This window comes from Lates calcarifer, linkage group LG16_LG22 (assembly GCF_001640805.2).
Source record: "Lates calcarifer isolate ASB-BC8 linkage group LG16_LG22, TLL_Latcal_v3, whole genome shotgun sequence".
NCBI lineage: Eukaryota > Metazoa > Chordata > Actinopteri > Centropomidae > Lates > Lates calcarifer.
Window position 1 is genome coordinate 659,916 of NC_066848.1, and position 19,668 is coordinate 679,583.

At 46.0% G+C, this 19,668-nt stretch overlaps 1 protein-coding gene across 4 annotated transcripts in view; it reads left to right on the forward strand.

Annotated features, from left to right (window-relative positions):
• Nucleotides 1-18,453, forward strand: part of LOC108885135 (inositol polyphosphate-5-phosphatase A) — a 109,187-nt gene extending 90,734 nt beyond the window's left edge. The window contains exons 12-17 of one of the 4 annotated variants that reach the window (XR_007814800.1): nt 4,892-4,965; nt 12,985-13,096; nt 15,496-15,564; nt 16,399-16,486; nt 16,758-16,825; nt 16,856-18,453. Coding sequence is in view for 3 of the 4 variants with exons in the window: in XM_018679326.2 (XP_018534842.1) it covers nt 4,892-4,965; nt 12,985-13,096; nt 15,496-15,564; nt 16,399-16,435; nt 16,758-16,807 (342 nt within the window). In the remaining variant the exon portion in view is untranslated. Of the gene's footprint in view, nt 1-4,891; nt 4,966-12,984; nt 13,097-15,495; nt 15,565-16,398; nt 16,487-16,757 lie in introns of all 4 variants that reach the window. The other 3 variants (XM_018679326.2, XM_018679325.2, XM_018679327.2) reach the window with 3 other exon arrangements.
• The last annotated feature ends 1,215 nt before the right edge of the window (nt 18,454-19,668 follow it).

The following is a 19,668-nucleotide window of genomic DNA, read 5'->3' on the forward strand; positions in this document are numbered from 1 at the left end:
TTATGAACTTTAATATGGGAGAGATATATAGTTTAGAATTTCATCTGACCTGGTGGAAGATCTCAGTCGTCTCCTCACTCGCTTTATATCAGCAGCTCAGTTTTCTATTTGTGAACTCAGATGATATTTCAGTTTTCCAGCTCCTGCAGAAGTGAATCTGACTTCATTATAGTTCATATGTTTTGGAAACTGAAGGATGTCGAAAAGAATTTAAAGCAACAAAATGTAACTTTGCTGAGCAGCAGCGCCCCCTGCAGTCAGGAGAGATAATCAACTCTGCTGGAGCTTCGACTCCCTGAACTAAAACACAGAGTGGTGTAAATTACCCATGATCCTCCTCTCCTTCTGGAGCAGGAAGTGCTGCTGTAACAAACACCAAGCTCTGTTTCTGATTATGTTCTGCGTCAGTTTCCTGGATCTCAGAGATGGACTCTGGTTTTTAACTGATCTCCAGTTCAGCTTCACTCTGAACTCTCTGGGTCTGATTCCAGCAGTTTCAGCTGCTGACTCTCACTCAGTTAGAAACAACAGGTGTTTGACAGAGGCTCTGTTCTCCCTGTTACACTGAACCATCACAGTGACTCTGAGGTTTTTTGTTCCATAATTTACCTTTAGAATCATTTCTGAAGAGAAATCATCAACACACCTCCTGAGTAAATATTACTTTCTCGATGTGTTTCCCTGTAACACACCATGCGTTCAGAGGAAACAGATATTGACCGTGCACATTGTCCCGTACATCACTGATGTGATCAGCAGAGATGTGTAACAGTAGCAGCAGGAGGCTGAGGCACCTCCTCATCTCCTCCTCCCTCCTCCTCCCCCAGCCAGACAAGATGGACGACATAATGGAGGCATCAGAGATAATCTGATGGTCATGGTCTAGTTAAACACACCATGTTATGATCCTTATAAAACAAACTACCTTTCCAAAAGGATAAATGTTCCTCCTCACACTCCTCCACTGGGGAAGGGGGAAAATCCATTGCATCCTTCATCAACTCTAAGACTTGTACCAGCTTGACAGAAATTTAATTCGAGGCAGCTCTTGAAAATAATTATTGTATTTTGAGAGGAGTAATCATTGGCCGGGACATGATTGAATGTGTCCATGCCTATTGACTTTTGCTATGATTAATAGGTTTGTTTAGTCGATATTCCCATCGAAATTGTATAATTAATTATCCCCAGCGCTGTCACGGCGGGACGATGGAGAGCCCTGATGAGTATTTGGGAAGATTAAATTTTCCGGGCGCTCGTGGCGTCGAGGGGGCGACCGTGGGGGGGGGGCTCACTCCGGTGGAGAGATGGGAGGAGCGTGCGATTGTGTATGTGTGTGTGTGAACGCATGCGTGGTGTGCAGCTGCTTCCTCCTCATCCAGCAGCGCACACACACACACACACACACACTCGGCAGGGCCGTCCCCATTGATTTTGTTTCAGTATCTCTTTATTGTAACTTTATCAGCGCGGTGTCGGCAGGTGGGGGAGGAGGCAGGGGGAGGGGGGGGGGGGGGGGGGGGGGGGGGAGGCAGGGGGAGGCAGGGGAGGCTGTGTTTGTGCACTGGCTGTAAGTGAAGTGATGAACCTTTCTGTCCGGCCTGCCTCCCCTTGTCATGCTGCCAGCGTCGTCCTCAGCATTACTCAGAGCCCCGAGACGCTTCCAACATGAGAGGGACAGAGAAAAGAACAAATGCTCCTTTAGCCCAAAGTTCTCTCATATTTTACCTGTCAGAGCTCTTAAGTGGAAATCCAGCAGCCATGCTAAATGAAATCTGACCTTAAAGCATTTATATAAACTGATGTCTTGTAGTTTCACTCGCCTTTATTCTGAACGGTGCAGGGAAGTATTGACTGCTTTACTGAGCTTCATCAGAGGAAGCTTCACGTCCTCACTGGCTCTCTGATGTTTTAACAGACGGGAGCTCAGTGCTGCAGTGTGGAGTCTTGTTTGGGACTCAGTTCCCCCCCGACCCTCCTGCCCCCCCCAGTCAGTGACAGTTTATCGCTTTTCCACACAAAATAATGAAGATCCCATAAAAAGAAGGAAAAATATGGCTCCTGCAATGAAAGCCAAGTGCGAGGTGTAAAAATCAAATTAAATGACCTTTCACCCCAACATTTATTGATGGGTTTTAATGGCAGCAGGTGTTGTCACAGCCCATATTTGACAACGTGTAAATCAAAGCACAATTACAGGTGGTGTTGGAGGGGGGGGGCAAAGACCTCGTGTTCCCTCTTTTTTTAACTTCCCACCTCCTAACCATCACCCTGCGGCTGATTTAGGAGCGTGCTGATCATCCAGGCAGAGGCAGAAATTTGAGCCCATGACAGGGTCGTTTTTACCCCGACACTTCTTCATCTTTCTCCCGTCTGTGATGTCGTCTCGCAGCATCATCTCGCATCACTTCCTCCACGACTCCCAAGGTCATTTCTGCCTGACAGAGCGCTCCTGGCTTTATAAAGTCATGAGGCCTTGAACCAATATAAGCAGAGCATTATGCTTAATTGACCTGCGGTGAAATGTAGTGTGAAATTTGTGGCTGCGGTGTTTTCCATTCACCTGAATGAATTACTCAACATTCACTTAAACCACCACACACTCAGCCATATGTTGTTCATCCCCTGCTGTTTAAACTGTCACACACTTATAACCTGAGCTTCTTCACCTCAAACAAACACAGTCACACCTGTGAACGTGGACACACACACACACACACAGAGGGTTGTCAGTTATTGATCTGAGCACTCAGCACTGTTAAATAAGCTGTTACTCACTGGGTCAGTGCCTCAGCTGATATTAGCTTACTGCAGAGAAAGTAACAGGAAGTATCAGTCGAGAAATGAAGGGAAAAGATGCGCTGTTTCACAGTTTGTCCACCAGAGAGCGCTGCCCCGAAACACCACAACACAACACTCCCTGCTCTGCTCGTCTGCGCTGCCTCCTGCTGGCTCGCTGCGATGCTAAGCTAGCAGGCGAGTCTGCAGGTTTATTATCGTTGGAGCGTAACAACGTCGACAAACAGCCTTATTTTTATTCGTGACTTTGCGATCTTTCAGTGTCGTGATTGTTCGCTGTCGTCCATTTTACCATCAGCGTAGCTTACTGAGAGCTCAGCAGGTCGAGCTGATAGAGCGCCCTCTGCTGGATCACAAGCAAACTACTTCACCTGTTCTGACTGCTGCCTACCTTTCCAACAGGTCGAATATAAAGTTTTCACAAATGTTCAAAGTGCTGTTTAGCCTCCAGCAGCTCCAGCCGGTGTTATTATCCAGGACAGAAACACGTCTGCCGAACACGCTGGTTAGTTTCTGTTTTAGTTTGAAGCGTTAAATATGAAGTATTTATAAAGCATCTGTTTCCTCCTGTCTGTGAGAATGAAGAGTTTCCTCACAGACTTCAGTCTGAACTCATGAAGCTAATGTTAGCTTAATTAGCTACAACTGAGAAGCTGCTGCTCAGGGTTTGTTTTACTTCTCTGTTAAACTACTTTAAAGCTCAGTTCTCAATATTCCGCCTTAAAAATCCAGCGTCAGTCGGACGCTGACACACACACAGACACACACCCAGCAGAGGGAGGTGTCAGTGGGTGGATGGTAGGATGGGGTGTACAGTGGAGCGTGGGGTTGCATCCCCTGCTCTGCCATCCCTCATCCACAGTGTGTGAGTCTCTCCTGTGACCCCGGCACTGTGAGTTTGATGAATGCTGCACATCTGCCCTCCTGAACCGCTGAGACTCGGTGTGGGAGGCCCCTGAGCCTGCGAGTAATGGCCACTGTTCTACACCACTGACACACAATCACACACACACAGAGCGCCATCCGGACAGCACACACACACGCAACTTCCTCAGACGTGTTCTCCACAGCCGTGTGAAGACAAACAATGTAAAGATGCACAACATAAATATGTCAGCAGAGATGGAGGGCTGTAGTTACCTTCTGCTGCTATAATGACACTCATGACATCCACCTCCTCCTCCCATGTCTCCACTTTGTGAGGACGTCCTTCCAAATATTACCCATGAGCACCACGTTGGTATTTCATCATGTATCCGTCAACGTATCGCTGCATGTAAAACACCAATGTAATGTCATTAACGTGGAGCCGTCAGAGGACGAGGTCTTCATCAGGCTGTAACTGTCGCCCGCCGTTTGAAACATGTACAAAAGCCCAATTTACCACTAAACGAACACGTCTCCGCTGCGTCCTCACGTCTGAAAGGAAAGGGGCGGGGCTACCGCGGCGGGTCCTCCGGGGTTGCTGGGAAACGTCGCTGTCAGTCTCTCAGGGAGGCAGTCATGCAGGTGCCCGAGCTACCTGTTCATCTCCCAGATAATTAATGTGTACAAGCAGCCGCTAATTGCACTTTTCACTAATGATTTATGGGTTTTGTGAAAGGGGGGAAACTGGGGGAAGGATGTGTGTACACTCTGGTGAGGGAGTACAGCTGGGTGAGGAGACATGATTGATGAAGAGTGTGTGGATGCACTGTTAGCGTGGAGAGATAGACCCCTGGTAGGAACACACACACACACACACGCACACACTGGTCAGCTGTCGATTTGGTGCTGTGTGGGGTTTATGGACGTCCTCCTCCTCCTCCTCCTCCTCCTCCTCCTCCTCCTCCTCCTCCTCCTCATCATCATCATCAGTTCTGGTTTGGTGTGTTCCCCCCACACCTCACTGAGACTGAGGCCTGCTGACAGCAGAGTATTGACTTCTGGTTTCACTTCAGAGGAGTCAGAAGCTGAAACTGTCCTTGAATTGTTTGGAACAAACCTACATTTCTACATCGTGTTTGTCTGTACCTGCTGTTTACTGATGTAGAAAGAAAAACACTGCTAATAATTTCAACTTCTCTCTCTTTGCTCTTTTTTCTTCCTGCAGCTTTTAGAGTTTGACAAAGAGCTGTCGGTGTTCAAGGATCGGCTGCATGAACTGGAGATCTCTTTCCCACCCAGGTACGGACCAACACTAACACACAGCCCTGCACTGCTCTCTGTTCCTGCTGCTCTCTGAAATCAAGTCAGGCAGTCTTTCACCACTTTGATGCTGTGTACAGTCATGGTCCCCAGAGGATGAACCCTGCTGACTTTTGCTCTTGTCCTGGAGTTGACTGATGCAGACAGTCTCCAGTTTGATGATTAAATGTCGACCTCTGTTCTTCGTTAGATCTTTAGGTGATTTGTTCTCCTGTGTGTTGATGCAGGAGCTGTGGTGTAGCTGCATCCACCTCCTGATGCACAACAACAACAACAACAACAACAACTGTGACAATCACAGAACACTCAGTCATTTTTCTTGCTCTGTGTGGAGCACGTTACACGTCAGACGTCCTGAATAAAGATGGACTTTAGCATTAAAGTAGCTGGTGAGAGGTGATGATGCTACAAAATGATGCAGGATATAAACCTGCTCCAGTAACACACCAGTGAAACAAACAGGTTTTTTTCTGTCATGGATTAAAACTTTTCAGGTTTCAGAGCTTTTTGTTTGAGATTTAACTGATTGATTTCATCAGAATCTTCAGATCAGTTTATCTGAAACCAGTCTGAGTGTGAAGGTGAATGATTGTCAGCGAACACTGAGCCTCATGTTTCCACGTGTTGGTAGAGGCAGTGATCGTGTATCATCATTATTAATATGTAAAATCAGAGCGAGTCAGTCGCAGTCTTTATCGTCCAGAATGGTTTTCTGAAAGCTGTTGGACGAGTGTTTGATGGGTATCAGTTGTTAAGTGTGATTGGATCTGGTTCCAAACTGCTCCCATGTGTATCTGCGTACATGTGTGTGTGTGTGTGTGTGTTGTGTGTGTGTGGTGCGTCGGCTTCGGGCTGCATTGGTATTCTGTCTCAGTGGGACTTGGGGGAGATGGGAGCGGGTGGTCTCCTCTCCTCTTCCTCAAACAAATGCATTTGCAATTAGCCCTTTCAGAGGAGAGGGAGGGCAAACATGCGGCCGGCGCGGAAATATGTTTCGGGAGCAGCGCGTTAATGGTGCTTGACCTTTGCCGTCGGTTGTGACTCAATCAGTGCAGATAATGAAACGCTGTAATCAAACAATAATTACTTGATAAACTGCTCTGGTGGCAGGCGCAGGGCGGCCGGGGATTTTAGTGTGTGAGAGAGAGAGAGAGAGAGAGAGAGAGAGAGGGATTGAAATACACAGAGCTATCAAAGTGTGTGTGAGTTTGAGATCGTGTGTGTGTGTGTGTGTGTGTGTAACACAGAGTGTGAGGGCTGCAGACTGAGTGTGTGTGTCAAGGTTCTGCCAGTCCCTGTTTTTTAAATGACTCTGTGTCTTAATCAGAGACCCCATTTACATCACTTTGCATAAGTGACAGGTGGATTTATTGTCCTTTTACACCGGCTGACTTTTGCACCTCTCCATATAACACTGAATCATCCGTCCACAGGGAGGAAGGAGCGCGCTGCCGCCGAAGAATACAAATGATTTCCACATACTTGAGTTGATGATGAATCAAAGAGATGAAACCTGGAGCAGCCAATGAAATCTGATTTGATCTACTCTGTGTGCGCCACAAACCACATTGTCAGCCTTGTAACAGGCAGCAGTGGCCTGGTTAAACTTAAACAACCCCCTCCTCCCACTTCTCACACACACATACATATAGTGGTGCCCCTCCCCCTGTCAGCTCTGCCTTGTGCTCCTTGAGCAATCAAGCCTCAAGGATTGTTCTCCATCACATAGCTTGTGCTGGACCGGCCCCTCGCCATCTGTGAGGTTATTACTCTTTTTAATGCAGGCCATCAGAACACACCCTCACTGACACACACACACTCATGCACACACACGGCTCGCTCTGCTTCAGATCTATAAATCAATAGTCGTCACAAACATTTAATCTGCAAGTTAATTCTGTTGTGTTGTCCGGCGCTCGGAGAGAAGCCGACAGGAAGTGAGGCAGAATGATTGACAGCTGCTGTGCAGAAAGTTGTATCTCCTGCTTCCTGTTTCCATCAGGCAGGTCTACATCTCCGTCCTCGTGAATTCTTCCCCCCGCGCCGCTGCAGAGGCTCCAACCTGTAAAATGCATCTCTTTACTTTCAAGAAGTCGTCTGTCAAAGTTGGACGTGACAGGTCTAAGTACCTGAGCACCGGGGTGAGGAATTTGCCTGGTCCTCGTCACAGTTGGACCTGGAGCCAGTCGGCCGCCGCGCACTGATCGGCCGCGGGTCGACTTACACACACCACACACACAGTGACACACAGTGTATGGTCTCAGAGTTTGCAGGGAGAGAATAGATGAGTCTATTAATCAGAAACCAATCATTTATTTAGACACAGTTTCTCCATCAGCCGTAATGTACGAGCCTCGGAGCAGCCATTAGGTCTTTATCTTTGCATAGAGCTGCAGCGGCGGCCATTGGACTGAAAATAATGGTTAGTTTTACTTTACATTATTCTTCTTTTGATTTCATATTTGAAATGGCATAACAAAGGTAATATGCCCTAAAACATACTAAAGCCCCAGTAACTTATTCATGTATTTTGATTGATTTAGGGGAAAGCTTTTAGTACTCCTCTGATCTGATTTCTTTGCTCTTTTTTTGCACGAGATCGATGCAAAAATTGAATCGGGACCTCGGCTTCAGGAGGAAATGCAGTGGACAATGAGGGAGCAGTGGAGGAATGTATTCTGCCTGTAACGTGGTTACTGGGAATGGGCTTTGAGGGAGATTTTGAGTGACATCAGAGCAGCGGTACAACTCCATCAACGGACAAATCATGAGTGATTTCAGGCCACGAGGAAGTGCAGCGCTGGAGGGAGGAGAAGAAGAAGAGAAGAGAAGAGAAGCTGTTTGGAAGATCCAACACCTGTGAAGGTGTGACAGCTCCTGTCAATCATCAGCTGCTGTTACAGAGTGTTTGAGCAAGGCACTAATCACTGCAGAGGTTGAATGACACACAGGGGAGGTGCAGACAGGTCGGTTTCATGCACAGGGTAAAACACAGACAGCAAACTGAATCAGTGCAAACTAAAGCAAACGAGAGTAAAGCTGCAGTTTTTGTGCTCGTGGACTCACTTCACAGGATGTGCAGTTGGTGTTCAGACCCTGTTCAGAGCCTCACCTACACCCTCTGCTACACCCTCCTCTACAGCCACTGCAGCAGCTCTGAGCTAAAGAAAAGCTGCTAACATGCTGATGTTTAGCAGGTGTGTTTGCCCTCCTAGCTTAGCACGTTAACATGCTAACAATTTTTGCAAATGCTTGCAAATCATGGCCGAGTCATCCTCTGGGAAGCATGAATGTCTGGACAAAGTTTCATGGACGTTCATCGACTTGTTGAGATTTTTCAGTCTGGTCTAAGATGGCGGACACTGCTCAGAACATCTCTGATTTCAGCTGGAAAAGATGAGCTGACCTGTTAAAGGTCTGGATTCAGATGATCTCTGTTTGTTCCACTGCTCAGCTGAACCTCTCTTTAAGTTCATATAGAGCGAAGTGAAGGCGTCAGACCTGACAGGATGGCTCCAGTCCCATGTGTCTGTGTTTGTCGAGTCTAGACTGGGAGAGGAGCAGGAGGACCAGAGTGTGGCCCGGAGGTCAGGAGGTGAGACCTCAGCACGTTAGCTTACATTTCTGAACGCTGCAGGTCTGTGAGGACGAGCCAGAGAGTTTCTGTCCTGCTGGGAATCTCTACAACAATCACAGGGGGGGGGGGTGAAAGCAGCTGAGGAAAAATTCTGGTCAAGTGACAGAAATGGCCGCCTGCCAGCTCCTCAATAGCTGCTAATAAGTACATATGAGTGAATTATCGGAGTGGTGGAGAATTCCTCGAGACTCCTTTTGAGCTCATAGGAAGTGCTCACACAGATGGCTCTCCTGTTCACAGTGGCCGTCCTTGTTCTGTGGACAACACTCTTCACACAGCAGGGCTGAGCGAGCGACGTCACCCTCTCTCTCTCCGTGTGTGTGAATACATTCGTCCTATAGCTATTGTCTGTGTCCTATATGAAGGAGGCTTGTTGCAGTGGAGGCTCCATCTCCACAGACGTAGTTTAACGGCAGTGTTTGGTTAAAGCTGCCGGTGTTGGACTCAGTGTTTCAGGCTGAACAGGAACATTGTTTTACAGCCATCAGCGCATCCATCACTCTAACTACCACACCGCCTGTGAAATGATGAGGGGCCATTGTGGTGATAATAGCTGAAGATTGTCCGCTGTCATGTGTCATTGGCTCTTGTCTGAGAGGAGGCTTTGTTCAGAATCTTACAGGGAGAGAATGAAATGGACGCCATCTGTGTGGCCTTGTCTTCATTTGGAGCAGCTAAAGGCAGAACATGTTATAGCTGAACCGGGCAGGCTGTGAGCCATGAGCTATTGATGGCATTTCACTCTGTTTGTACTGCACTGTGCCAATGTTGTGCCTGCGAGCCTCCCGGCTCTACAAACCGAGGCAAACATTCAGCTTTATTGATAGCATTTGGCTGATCTTTTTGAATGTGTGTATGTGTGTGTGTGTTTTGCCAAGCCTCCCCTGACAACGGCAAACAAACACAGAGGCAGCGAGTCGTTCGGAGCTCGCAGTTTCTGACTTTTTAGCCAATGCCAACCCGGCACCGGCCGCTCCGACATCCCATGATGCACCCTTGACCTGGTGCAGCTGATACTGGGACTCTTATCTGTGGCTGCGAGCCCTGCCTGTAGTTTATATTGCCCTCATTAAATACTGAGCCGCTGAATAGGCTGCTGTTTGGCCTGTCACATATTTGTCATTATGTAGAACAAGGTAATAGCTTTTGATCGGGAGATAGGAGAACGTGGGACGAGGAGGTCTGACCTGGACCAGTCCATTCCAGGACTGAGGGTCCGGCCCGGCCTGTCGGACATTTTCTACACACAGATCCAGTAGCTTGTTTAGCACAGCAGTGTATGTGTGGCGGCCTCTCCCTCTGCAGGGTGAGGCAGGGTGACACACACCGTAGGTTGGGCCTCACCTCGCCAGGTTTTTACTGCTGCAAGACAAACAAGCTCGACACCGACCGGAACACATGTGAGTAATGTGTCAGCAGCCAAGTCAAACATTAAACCCCAAACCAAGCTTGAATGAATGAGCTCTGGATGGGTGAGGGGGGTGAGGGGGGGGGGGCTCCATATGTGACTGTACACACATGTATCATCTGAGTTATGGTCAGCGACACAGAGGAACGAGCAGGAAAACAAACGGTGTTGTAGCTTCGCTGTGAAAGAGACGGAGACGAGAAGCAGCAGAAATATTTCAGTCATCAGACCGTCAGGCTGCAGACACTCTAATATGATTTAGTTTGAAATGTTTACGCCGGGCGTCCGAGGAGCCTGTTTTAGTTTGAGTTGTGTTTTAAGTGAAGAAACAGTCACTTCCTGACTGAGTCTCATTCATCCAGACTGGACAACACTCAGTTCCAGAGAGAAAGCTCTGCTCTGACCTGTCACCTGTGCTGTTCCTGCAACAAGGCAACCAGCTGAGAATCTACAGGCCGACGCAGCAGAAAGCCTCTCTGAAGACTGATGTGATGTTTAGTCTGTAACACAGCACAGGGTCTGAAAACATCCCGCTCGACATGAGGTGTACGGCGGCCATTTTACCTGTGAGGTGACTCAGTGTCACTGTCACATCTGCTCCTCTCCCTCTGAACCAACCTCAGGCTGCAGTCAGATTCCTCTCTGTGGCAGGTGTGTTTCCACGTTCATTTCATACACACGTGTGTGTGTGTGTGTGTGCAGCCCCCCCACCTGTACAGGTACACAATTGTTGGAGTTATCAGCTTGGCCCATTAATTAGTGTAATTAGTCTTGCTGTGGGCAGTAAGGGTCTGATAGGAGCTGACGGCCTCCAGCCCACACGCCCTCTCCGACCGTTTACCTTCCGATAAGTTTGTGAGCTCGCTAATCGGACACATTAATCACTTTGGCCCCAGCGCGCCGTTCGACTGTTTGCTGTTGCATTAAGACTTGTTATCTGTATTGGAGCCAATGGAGGGTGCGGTGAAACAGAAAGGGGAACAACCTCTGCCTGCACACACAGGGACACAGAATGGCCCTTTAATGGCCATTGTTGAGGATTTTTAATCGGCTTTTACAATGGCCGGCTGTCATCAGAAATGACTGAACGATACAGAAGTTTTGTTGTTGAAGTGCTTCGGGAAGTTTGCTATCAGGCGGGAGTTCATTGTTTGAAGGAGGCGAGGGGGGGGGCCTTGATTTTCTCTCAATCTCTTTAACACCAAAATGACCCCGAGCTTGTTAGTCAATAAAGCTGTAGCAGTCCCTGATAGGAGGACTGTTCTCAGACCGTCCCTCAGGAAGCTCCAGCTTTCAGGCCACCCTGAAGAGGAGCAGCTCCTCCAGCCCTTTGAACACTCTGCTCTTTCTGTCTGATCCATCTTTATCCCCTCTCCTCTGCCTCCCTGTCTGTCTCTGTGTCACTCATCCTATTCTTCGTGCTCTCTTTTATCCCAGGATCACTTTGATTAGCATACCAAAACCCCATGCATTTCCCCCATGCTTTAAGTGCTATTAATGCTAATTGGAGGCAGGGAACTTCTCTGAGTAGCTCTCTGCAGGTCTGTTTGTACACCTGGTGGGGGGGCCGCCTCATGCCCCAGCATTAACCCCCCCGTTCACACAGGCAGGAACACACTCACACACAGTACCACCATTATTTACAGCAGCACAGAGCTCTGTGGACGAGGATTCATCCGAGTACAGAATAAAATCTGCTCTCCTTCATAATCAATGTTACTGATTTTATTCTGTTCATTTACTGAAAGTGAACTGAAACTCAGAGTAAATGAGTAGGAACAGAGGCTGGTGATGTTGAACAGACATTAGAGTCTTTAAATCAAACATTAAAATCAGCTGCTGAATACAAACTGTCCCTCTGTGTTAGTGGAGGTTTCAGTTGGAGGTGATGATGGAGAAACTGTAGAAGCAGCAGGAGTGGCAGCAGCTGCACATGGTGATTTAAATACACACATAAAGGATCCACAACCAAATGCTCAGTGAAGAAATTCTGCCTGAGCACAAAGTCCAATTAAGCTGTGAGAGGCTGGTGAGTGTGATGAATCGCAGGCCTCAGTGTGTGTGTGTTTATTTTATCATTAGGATCTGTGCGTCCTCAGAGAAGAGGCACTCTGTGTTATGCTACGGTTAGCACGCGTGGCACTGAAGGAGCAAATTGGATTGGTATTACAGTGTGTAAGCCCGCTCTTACATCCTGATGAGCGCCGACAAACAAATTGGATTGGAGGCGTGTAAATCTGAGGCGGTTTGATGAGCCGAACGGGCAAATTGAATTCTCAACAATGTAAATCTGTATCAGCTCCGTGGCTCCCCGCCCGACTCCAGCCCCGCCGCCGCTTAAATCATGCGATTGTTCCCTGCTGTTCCAAGATACAATCTCTCTTGGCCATTTGCCGCGGCACCTAATCTGTTTTTGATGACCGTGTAGGGATGTAGCCATACATATGGGCAACTGAATCTCCCTCTGGCCCACTCCACCTCCATCGCTCTCATTCTTTCTGTTTTATTCCTCTCTCACACACACACACACACACACACACAACCTGTACAGTTGGCAGAGAAGGATTGCTTTGATTGAGCCATCCATGGTTGTTGATTCAGGAGATTACTCAGATGATTGGTCATACTAATGGACCTCCTGTTTTCTCAGGAAAACATTCTGATCTCTGTCTGTGAGATAAGGAGGATGACGTGACGTCTCATATTTATTACTCCTCTGCAGCCCTGTTGATTCACATGCATCATATTTATTGCTGTCTTTATTGGCTTTGCTTTAGTGTCTTGTTCTTTGTGCAGCACTCTACCAGAATATAAAGTTCCTTATTACTCAGACGTCATTTAAACGCTTATAAATCCCTTGAAATGTTTGTCATGTGAGTCTATGTTTTTGTATTTACTGACTGTGCTGTGTGTGTGTGTGTGTGTGTGTGTGTGTGTGTGTGTGTGTTGTCAGTTACCCGTACAGTGAAGACAGCAGTCAGGGGAAGCAGTACATGAACACCAGATGCCCTGCCTGGTGTGACCGAATCCTCATGTCCTCCTCTGCCAGAGACCTGGTCTTAAAGGTGAGTCTAAACCTGACACTTCTGATCCCTCCTCCTCTTCCCTCCTCCTCCTCCTTTATTAATGCCTCACTCTTTATTTCTACAACTCCATCGTCCTTGATCCCTCCCCTCCTCCGTCACTCCACAGATGGACGGATGATGTCTGTGAATATTAATTCAGAGCTCTAAGCCGCGGCTCCACCCAGACACTATATACTGTATATATATATAGAGTTCCACTGGGCCCCGTCTTCTTCATAAAACCACAGATCTGTCTCGCAGCCCTGCAGGACGCAGCTCAGCTTCAAATCCATCCCACAGCACAGTAAACTCCAGCCAATCTGCCACCCCCCCCCTCCTATAGCCTGTGCTGCAGTCTGTTCACTTTGTTTGCTGTTTACTCACAGATCCAACGTGCAGCTTTGCTAAACCTTCCCCAGGTTTTTTCTGACCCAGATCCTGGTTTATCACCTTTGACCTTCAGGCTTCCATCTGTGAATGTGTGTGAGGGAGATGCAGCAGTGTACTGTACAGTAGCGCAGCACAGCAGGAGGCTCAGGAAGTTTCTTTTGTGTCCAAAACAAATGAGGAATTCCTTCCTGATCGTTGTTCCTCGCTGACTGAGGCCTGCAGCCAACAATGACTCTGATCTCTGTCACAGCGAGGAGAGAAAAACGCCCGGGGCCTTTTAAAGCGATCACAGTTTGTTTCAGCCGTTTACTGTGTCAGAGTTATGACAAAACGCACACAGCTGGGTTGCTGTTTGCTTTTCTTCCCCTCAAGCACCGGCTAATTGCTTGTAATGCAGGGACAGAGTGGAACAGTTAGTGTGTTCGCAGATTGGCTGATGATTCACTGAGCACACACTCTCCGGCTCTGAGCGTTACAGATTGTTGAGACATGAGCCCGTAAACAGCCCAGCGTGTGGCGTCATCTATCATGGCACGGTCGGTTAACTCGCCATCATGTTATTTTCTGCTTGCCGAGCCCTAACACGCCAAAGGTTGCCCGCTGGCCGTGCGGCGCGGCACCAGCTCCGGGAACGCCGGTAATGAATGTTTAGCCGAGCGAGCGCTCCCTCTCTGCCGGAGGCCCCGGGTAATTTGTTTATCTGTCTAAAGATTATGCAGCCCGAAAATCCACAATTTTATGCTGCCTTTGTAAATTATCAAGTGTGTGTTTGATGAATGTATCTCAGGCTGCGGGAGGAGGAGGCGGCGGCTCGGGGCAGACAAATAGAGAGGTGGCAGTGCGTGGCTGCTGGAGGAGGCAGTGAGGTGGAGGCACACCGTGAGCTGACCCTGCTCCACTGCAGCATTGGTCTGAAGTTAATTTGGATTTCACTTTATGGTTCATTCTCAGGCGCTCTGTCTCTTTCGTCTGAGGTGCAGCTCAGCCAGTCACAACTGGAGGCACACACCAGCCTCTGTGTGTGTGTGTGTGTGTGTGTGTGTGTGTGTAGGTGGGGGTTTGGACGGCTGTTTAAAAAGTCTTTAGTTCAACCAGAAAAGTGTGATTTATTCTCCAGTCTGCAGATTCATGTGTGAGTGGGTAACAGCGTGCTACTGAAACACGATTCTCTCACACACACTGGGAGTGTATCTGCTCTTTGGAAATCTCTCCTGCTTCTCTTTTCTCTTCAGCGTCTGTTTCAGAGTTAAAGCTGTGCTGAGGTGCGTTCACTTCACTGGATGCTGTTATTGTCCATAAATCAGACGCTGTGTTGTCAGACTCTTTTAATTTGAAGGAATTCAACGAAACAAATGAATCATATTTGTCATGTTTGATGAGTCGGTTCACTGTGGCCTCACAGCAACTTCTGCCTTCGAGTCGTGACTGTGTTTCCTCCTGCTGCTCGCTGGACACTGTTTCTGTACGTCGCCCCTCAGCTCAGATTATCTCCAGCCTCCTGTGACCCTGTGAGGAGAAGCTGGATGTTTCCTGACTTCATCACTGTTTTTCTCTTCCTGTTTGTCACTGATTCATTTTCAACTGTTACCTTTTGAAATACACTCTGTGTAATTTCATATAATTCTGCATCTTTTCTTATTAATATTATGAATATTATTATTATCAGTGTAGGAGAACGTGCAGCTTGAGCAGGAAATAGATCAACACCAGATACAGAAGCTGACAGACAGAGATCTGGACTGCAGAGTTAACACACTGTCTTTATTCAGTTCCTCTGTGTGACTTTTATTTTGAAAGGTCCAACATAATCCTGCTAATTGTGTGTAATGAAGTGCAGTGATTGCTCGTCCATGAATGTGTCATAAAACAGTGCTACAGGCCTGTAATGACTGTAAACACAAACACCGAGCTGCTGACTCTGCACCCTGCGAGTGTGTGTGTGTGTGTGTGTGTGTGTGTGTGTGTGTGAGCAGCTCCTCATCACTGTTTCTGGTTTTGTGTCTCCGCAGCCTGAAAATGAAGAGAAGTCTATAGTCTATGATAACATTGGGCCCAATGTCTGCATGGGGGACCACAAGGTAACGACAGGGGCCCGGCCCCCACCTGCACTGTGTGTGTTTGTGCTGTTGTGATTAAACTGTGAAGGACACACTCAGTCACTGAGTTAGACTCTGTCATCAGTAAATACCTGCTCATTACAGAGGGAGCAGCTCATTCTGTTGATGCAGCATCGTCTCTGGTTTTATTATTATTATGTATAAATAAGAAACGTAACTAACTGTCTTTGGATCTGTCTGTCGTCACAGTGACAGAAATGTTCCTCTGCTTTGTTCACTGACAGATTTCCTCAGGTTCCTGCAGCTTCACACCTGCTTTATTATTATTATTATTTATTCTTCATATCCTCGTGTCCCTCAGTGGTAGAGACGTCACGTATCAGAACAGCATCAATAACAGAACGTATGTGAAGAAAAAATCATCACTGATGTGATATTTGGGTGAAAATTTCAGTTCAGGGATTTTACACTTTAATTTTTTTCCCAAATCAGGGTCTTTATAGAAAATCATCAGGCTGTGAATATAAAGAGCTGAAAAACACAGACGATGCTGCAACAACTTTCCTGGATTCAGTCTAAAATGTTTTAGCAGGAACAAGTTAAAGCAAAGCTCCAGGTTTGTTCAGTCTTTATTGTAAAAGCTGCTGCAGAGAGCTTCTCTCTCACTGTACAGAAAGTGTTTGTTGCTGAAAGTCAGGCGCCTTAACTCAGGCCTTTCATCATTACTGAGTGTGATGGAGACAGTGGTGTGTGTGTGTGAGGTGACCCCAGGTCACAGCTGCCTATGTTTCAAATGTCCGCTGTAGTTAACACACAGGCCTGAGCTTTAACTCTGTCTGTCTGTCCTCCCACCAGCCCGTCTTCCTGTCCTTCCGAATAACAGCGGGGGCAGGTAAACCTAATGCAAATAAGCACAAGTGTTGTGTGGTGCAGTGATGTCGTGGTAAATATTATTTTTTCTTTATTATAATTCTTCATTGTTGCCATTGTTTGCTTTGATTTGCTTGATTTTTCATTCACTTTGCAAAAAAGAAAAACTGAATTTTTCTGACGAGTTTTATTCCAGAATAAAACCTCATCAGTGGAAAAATGTCACGTGATCGCTTAAAATGCTGCAGACATTTTAAGGTCCTTCCTGACGGAGCAGAGCTGCATCAGTTACCTGAGCTGAGAGCGGAGAGCTCACACTGACCCTGCCTCTCTCTGCTCCACAGGGAAGTGTTGCCAAAGGGGGGAGAACATATTTCGTGAAGCGCCTCTGTGAGAAACAAACAGGACACCAACACACACACACACACACACACACACACACACACACACACACACACACACACACACACACACACACTTTGCACAAGCCTACACTGAAGAACCTGCAGACGGACTCTCAGCAGTGCTGACCAGTCTCCTCATCCACACCAAGACTCCGCCAGTTTCTCTCCATTAAAAGAAAAAAAACACTTGTTGAGACGTGGACGACACACACATCGCTGACCTCACCGTTGCCATGCAACCCCCCCCCCAACCACCACCACCACCACCAATTCCCAGAGACGACACAGACAGACGGACGGACGGACGGACTTCTCCACAGCCTCGTTGCCAAAACTCTAATTGAATCAGTCGAACTACATCACGTTTAGACACCGAGCACCATCGTTAGGTTCGCCTCTGTACAGACGCTCCTCTCCATTCAGTATGTAAGGTGTTTTAAAACAAGACAAGTGCAATGCAAAAAACGTTGTGTATCTATATGGTTAGGTTTATTTGTACATTGGACAGTAGAACATAGAGCTGTTGATGGTTTTAGTGCCGTTCTCTTTTCTGACCAAACTTTGTGGTCCCTCTGTTGGAGTAGATCGACCTTTTCACTTTATTTCAACAGTTTCTATATATATATATATATATATATTTTTGTTTTTTTTGTTTTGTTTTGTTTTTGAGTTGTTGTTGTTGTCGTGTGCACAACACACTGCCATGCCTGACACATCCGTTCAGTCTCATTTTATATACTGTACGTTTTTAAAGAGATAATTTATAATTCTTACCAAAATGTTGATGCTGAAGCGGCAGAGACGCAGCGAGTGTGTGTGACCTTTGAGAAGCTCTGCAGTGATTTATTGCCTATCCAGAATGTTTTAAGCAGTGCCATAGACCATGCAAGTATATAAGATAATGTTTCATATATAGCACTCTCACATTATTATTCTTACTCTAACTTATTTCTATAATATTATGGTTCTGAATGTGATATTTTAGATAGGCTTGGGTATCTTTAAAATGTCTCCTTCTTTGTTTATTTTTGTTACTGCATTATGGTGCCAAGTATCTACACACAGATGAAATGTCTGAGAGTTATAAAATACTTCAGTCAGGTGGTAAAGGTATTGATTCTGAAATGTAAAAAAAGAATAGAGAGAAACTCTAACGTGGGGAGAGCAGGAGGACTTGCTTCTTATGTTGTGTTGTATGTAGCCTTCAGCAGCCTTCACTGCAGATCATTTGAGCATTACGGGGGGGGGGGGTCTGTTTTTATTGATTTCATTTACACTACAGGTCTCAGACTGTGTGAAGCCGTCACATTGATCCTCTGTGATTTTCTTTTCATCTAAATCACCAAGTAGAGATGATTTTGTGCCTGCAGCTGGATTTATGTTGTCTCGTGTGATTTGGTTCGTAGGCAAAAAGTAAAAAAAAAAAAAAAGATAATAACAAAAGAAAGAAAAAAAACGCAGCTTGTTTTTGTTCCTGCTGGTCATTGTGAGTTTACTGTAGGAGTATAAGCCGCAGTTTTTTCCTTCACTCCATCTTCTTAAAGCAGATAGAGATTTGATTCTAGCCCCTCTCTGGACGGCCTGGCCTCTACTGTAGGTGATGCAGTTCTCAAGCAATAAAAACCATTAGAGCTCAGCGGCTGTTTGTCCTCATTACCTCTCATCTTCACCTCCTCTCTGCACAATCACACTGCATTATCACTGACTCTTCAGGGGGGGTGGACTGTGACATCGGTTTTAATTGGCTGAAAATTGGCCTCTACAAATAAAAATAATAAAATCATCTTCTATTTAATCAGCTTTTATTTTGTAATATCGACACAGTTATGTTCCGGTTGAGATTCCCACAGGATGTTTGATTTCCATTCTGATGTTAAAGAATAAACTGACACTGACTGAGGTGAATGAAGGAGACTTACAGCCCGACATGAGGCCCAGAAATTAAACTCTTTTTTTAAAATATATTTTATCTCATGTGAAGCTGAAGCTTCCTGAATATTAATTTCTTTAATTAGTTAATCCAATAACTTCTTGGTAATTAATGGAAAAATAAAGGCTCATTCTGTTTTAATAAACAGTGAGCTGTACCTGCGAACATCAGCCTGCAGCAGGATCATTCTTTATCATCTGTACTTTAGATCTAACTGCTCACTTCAGATTCCTGAGGATGATCTGATCCCTGATTGGCTGAAGCCGGTGCAGACACTGAGGTGTAGTACCGCCTCACAGACAGAGGGGGCGCACTTCTATCAAACATCACTGAGTCTACGAGCTGTTTCCACCGAACATCCACCGACACACACCCGAAACACACCCGAAACATCAGATAGCTTCCTGAGTGAGGAATGAATTCAACTGCAGGAAACAACTGGAGGTTTAAAATAATCAGTTCATTCAATAAACGATGACTGAGAAAGATCAAAAGAGTTTTAGCGAATTCAGCTCTAATAACAATAATTATAACGATAATTAAATATCAAATATTATAAACACAACTTACCATTTGCTATAATAATAATAATAATAATAATAATAATAATAATAATAATAATAATACAGTGGACAGTAGAATTTATATTCCTTCATTTTATTTTAAAAATAAAACTGAACCTAACGATGAAAATAAAAGATACAAAAATTTACTCTGATTATTATCATTATTATTATTATTATTATTATTGCTGTTGTTATCATTATTATTGTTATTATCATTATTATTATTGTTATTGTTATTATTATTATTATTAGTGTCTTGTTTTTCGTCATGAATCTTTCAGACTTTTCTAAAATAAAAATCAGCATCACTCCTGTAAAAACGTCAGTTACCAATAATGAAATTCAGTTACTGATA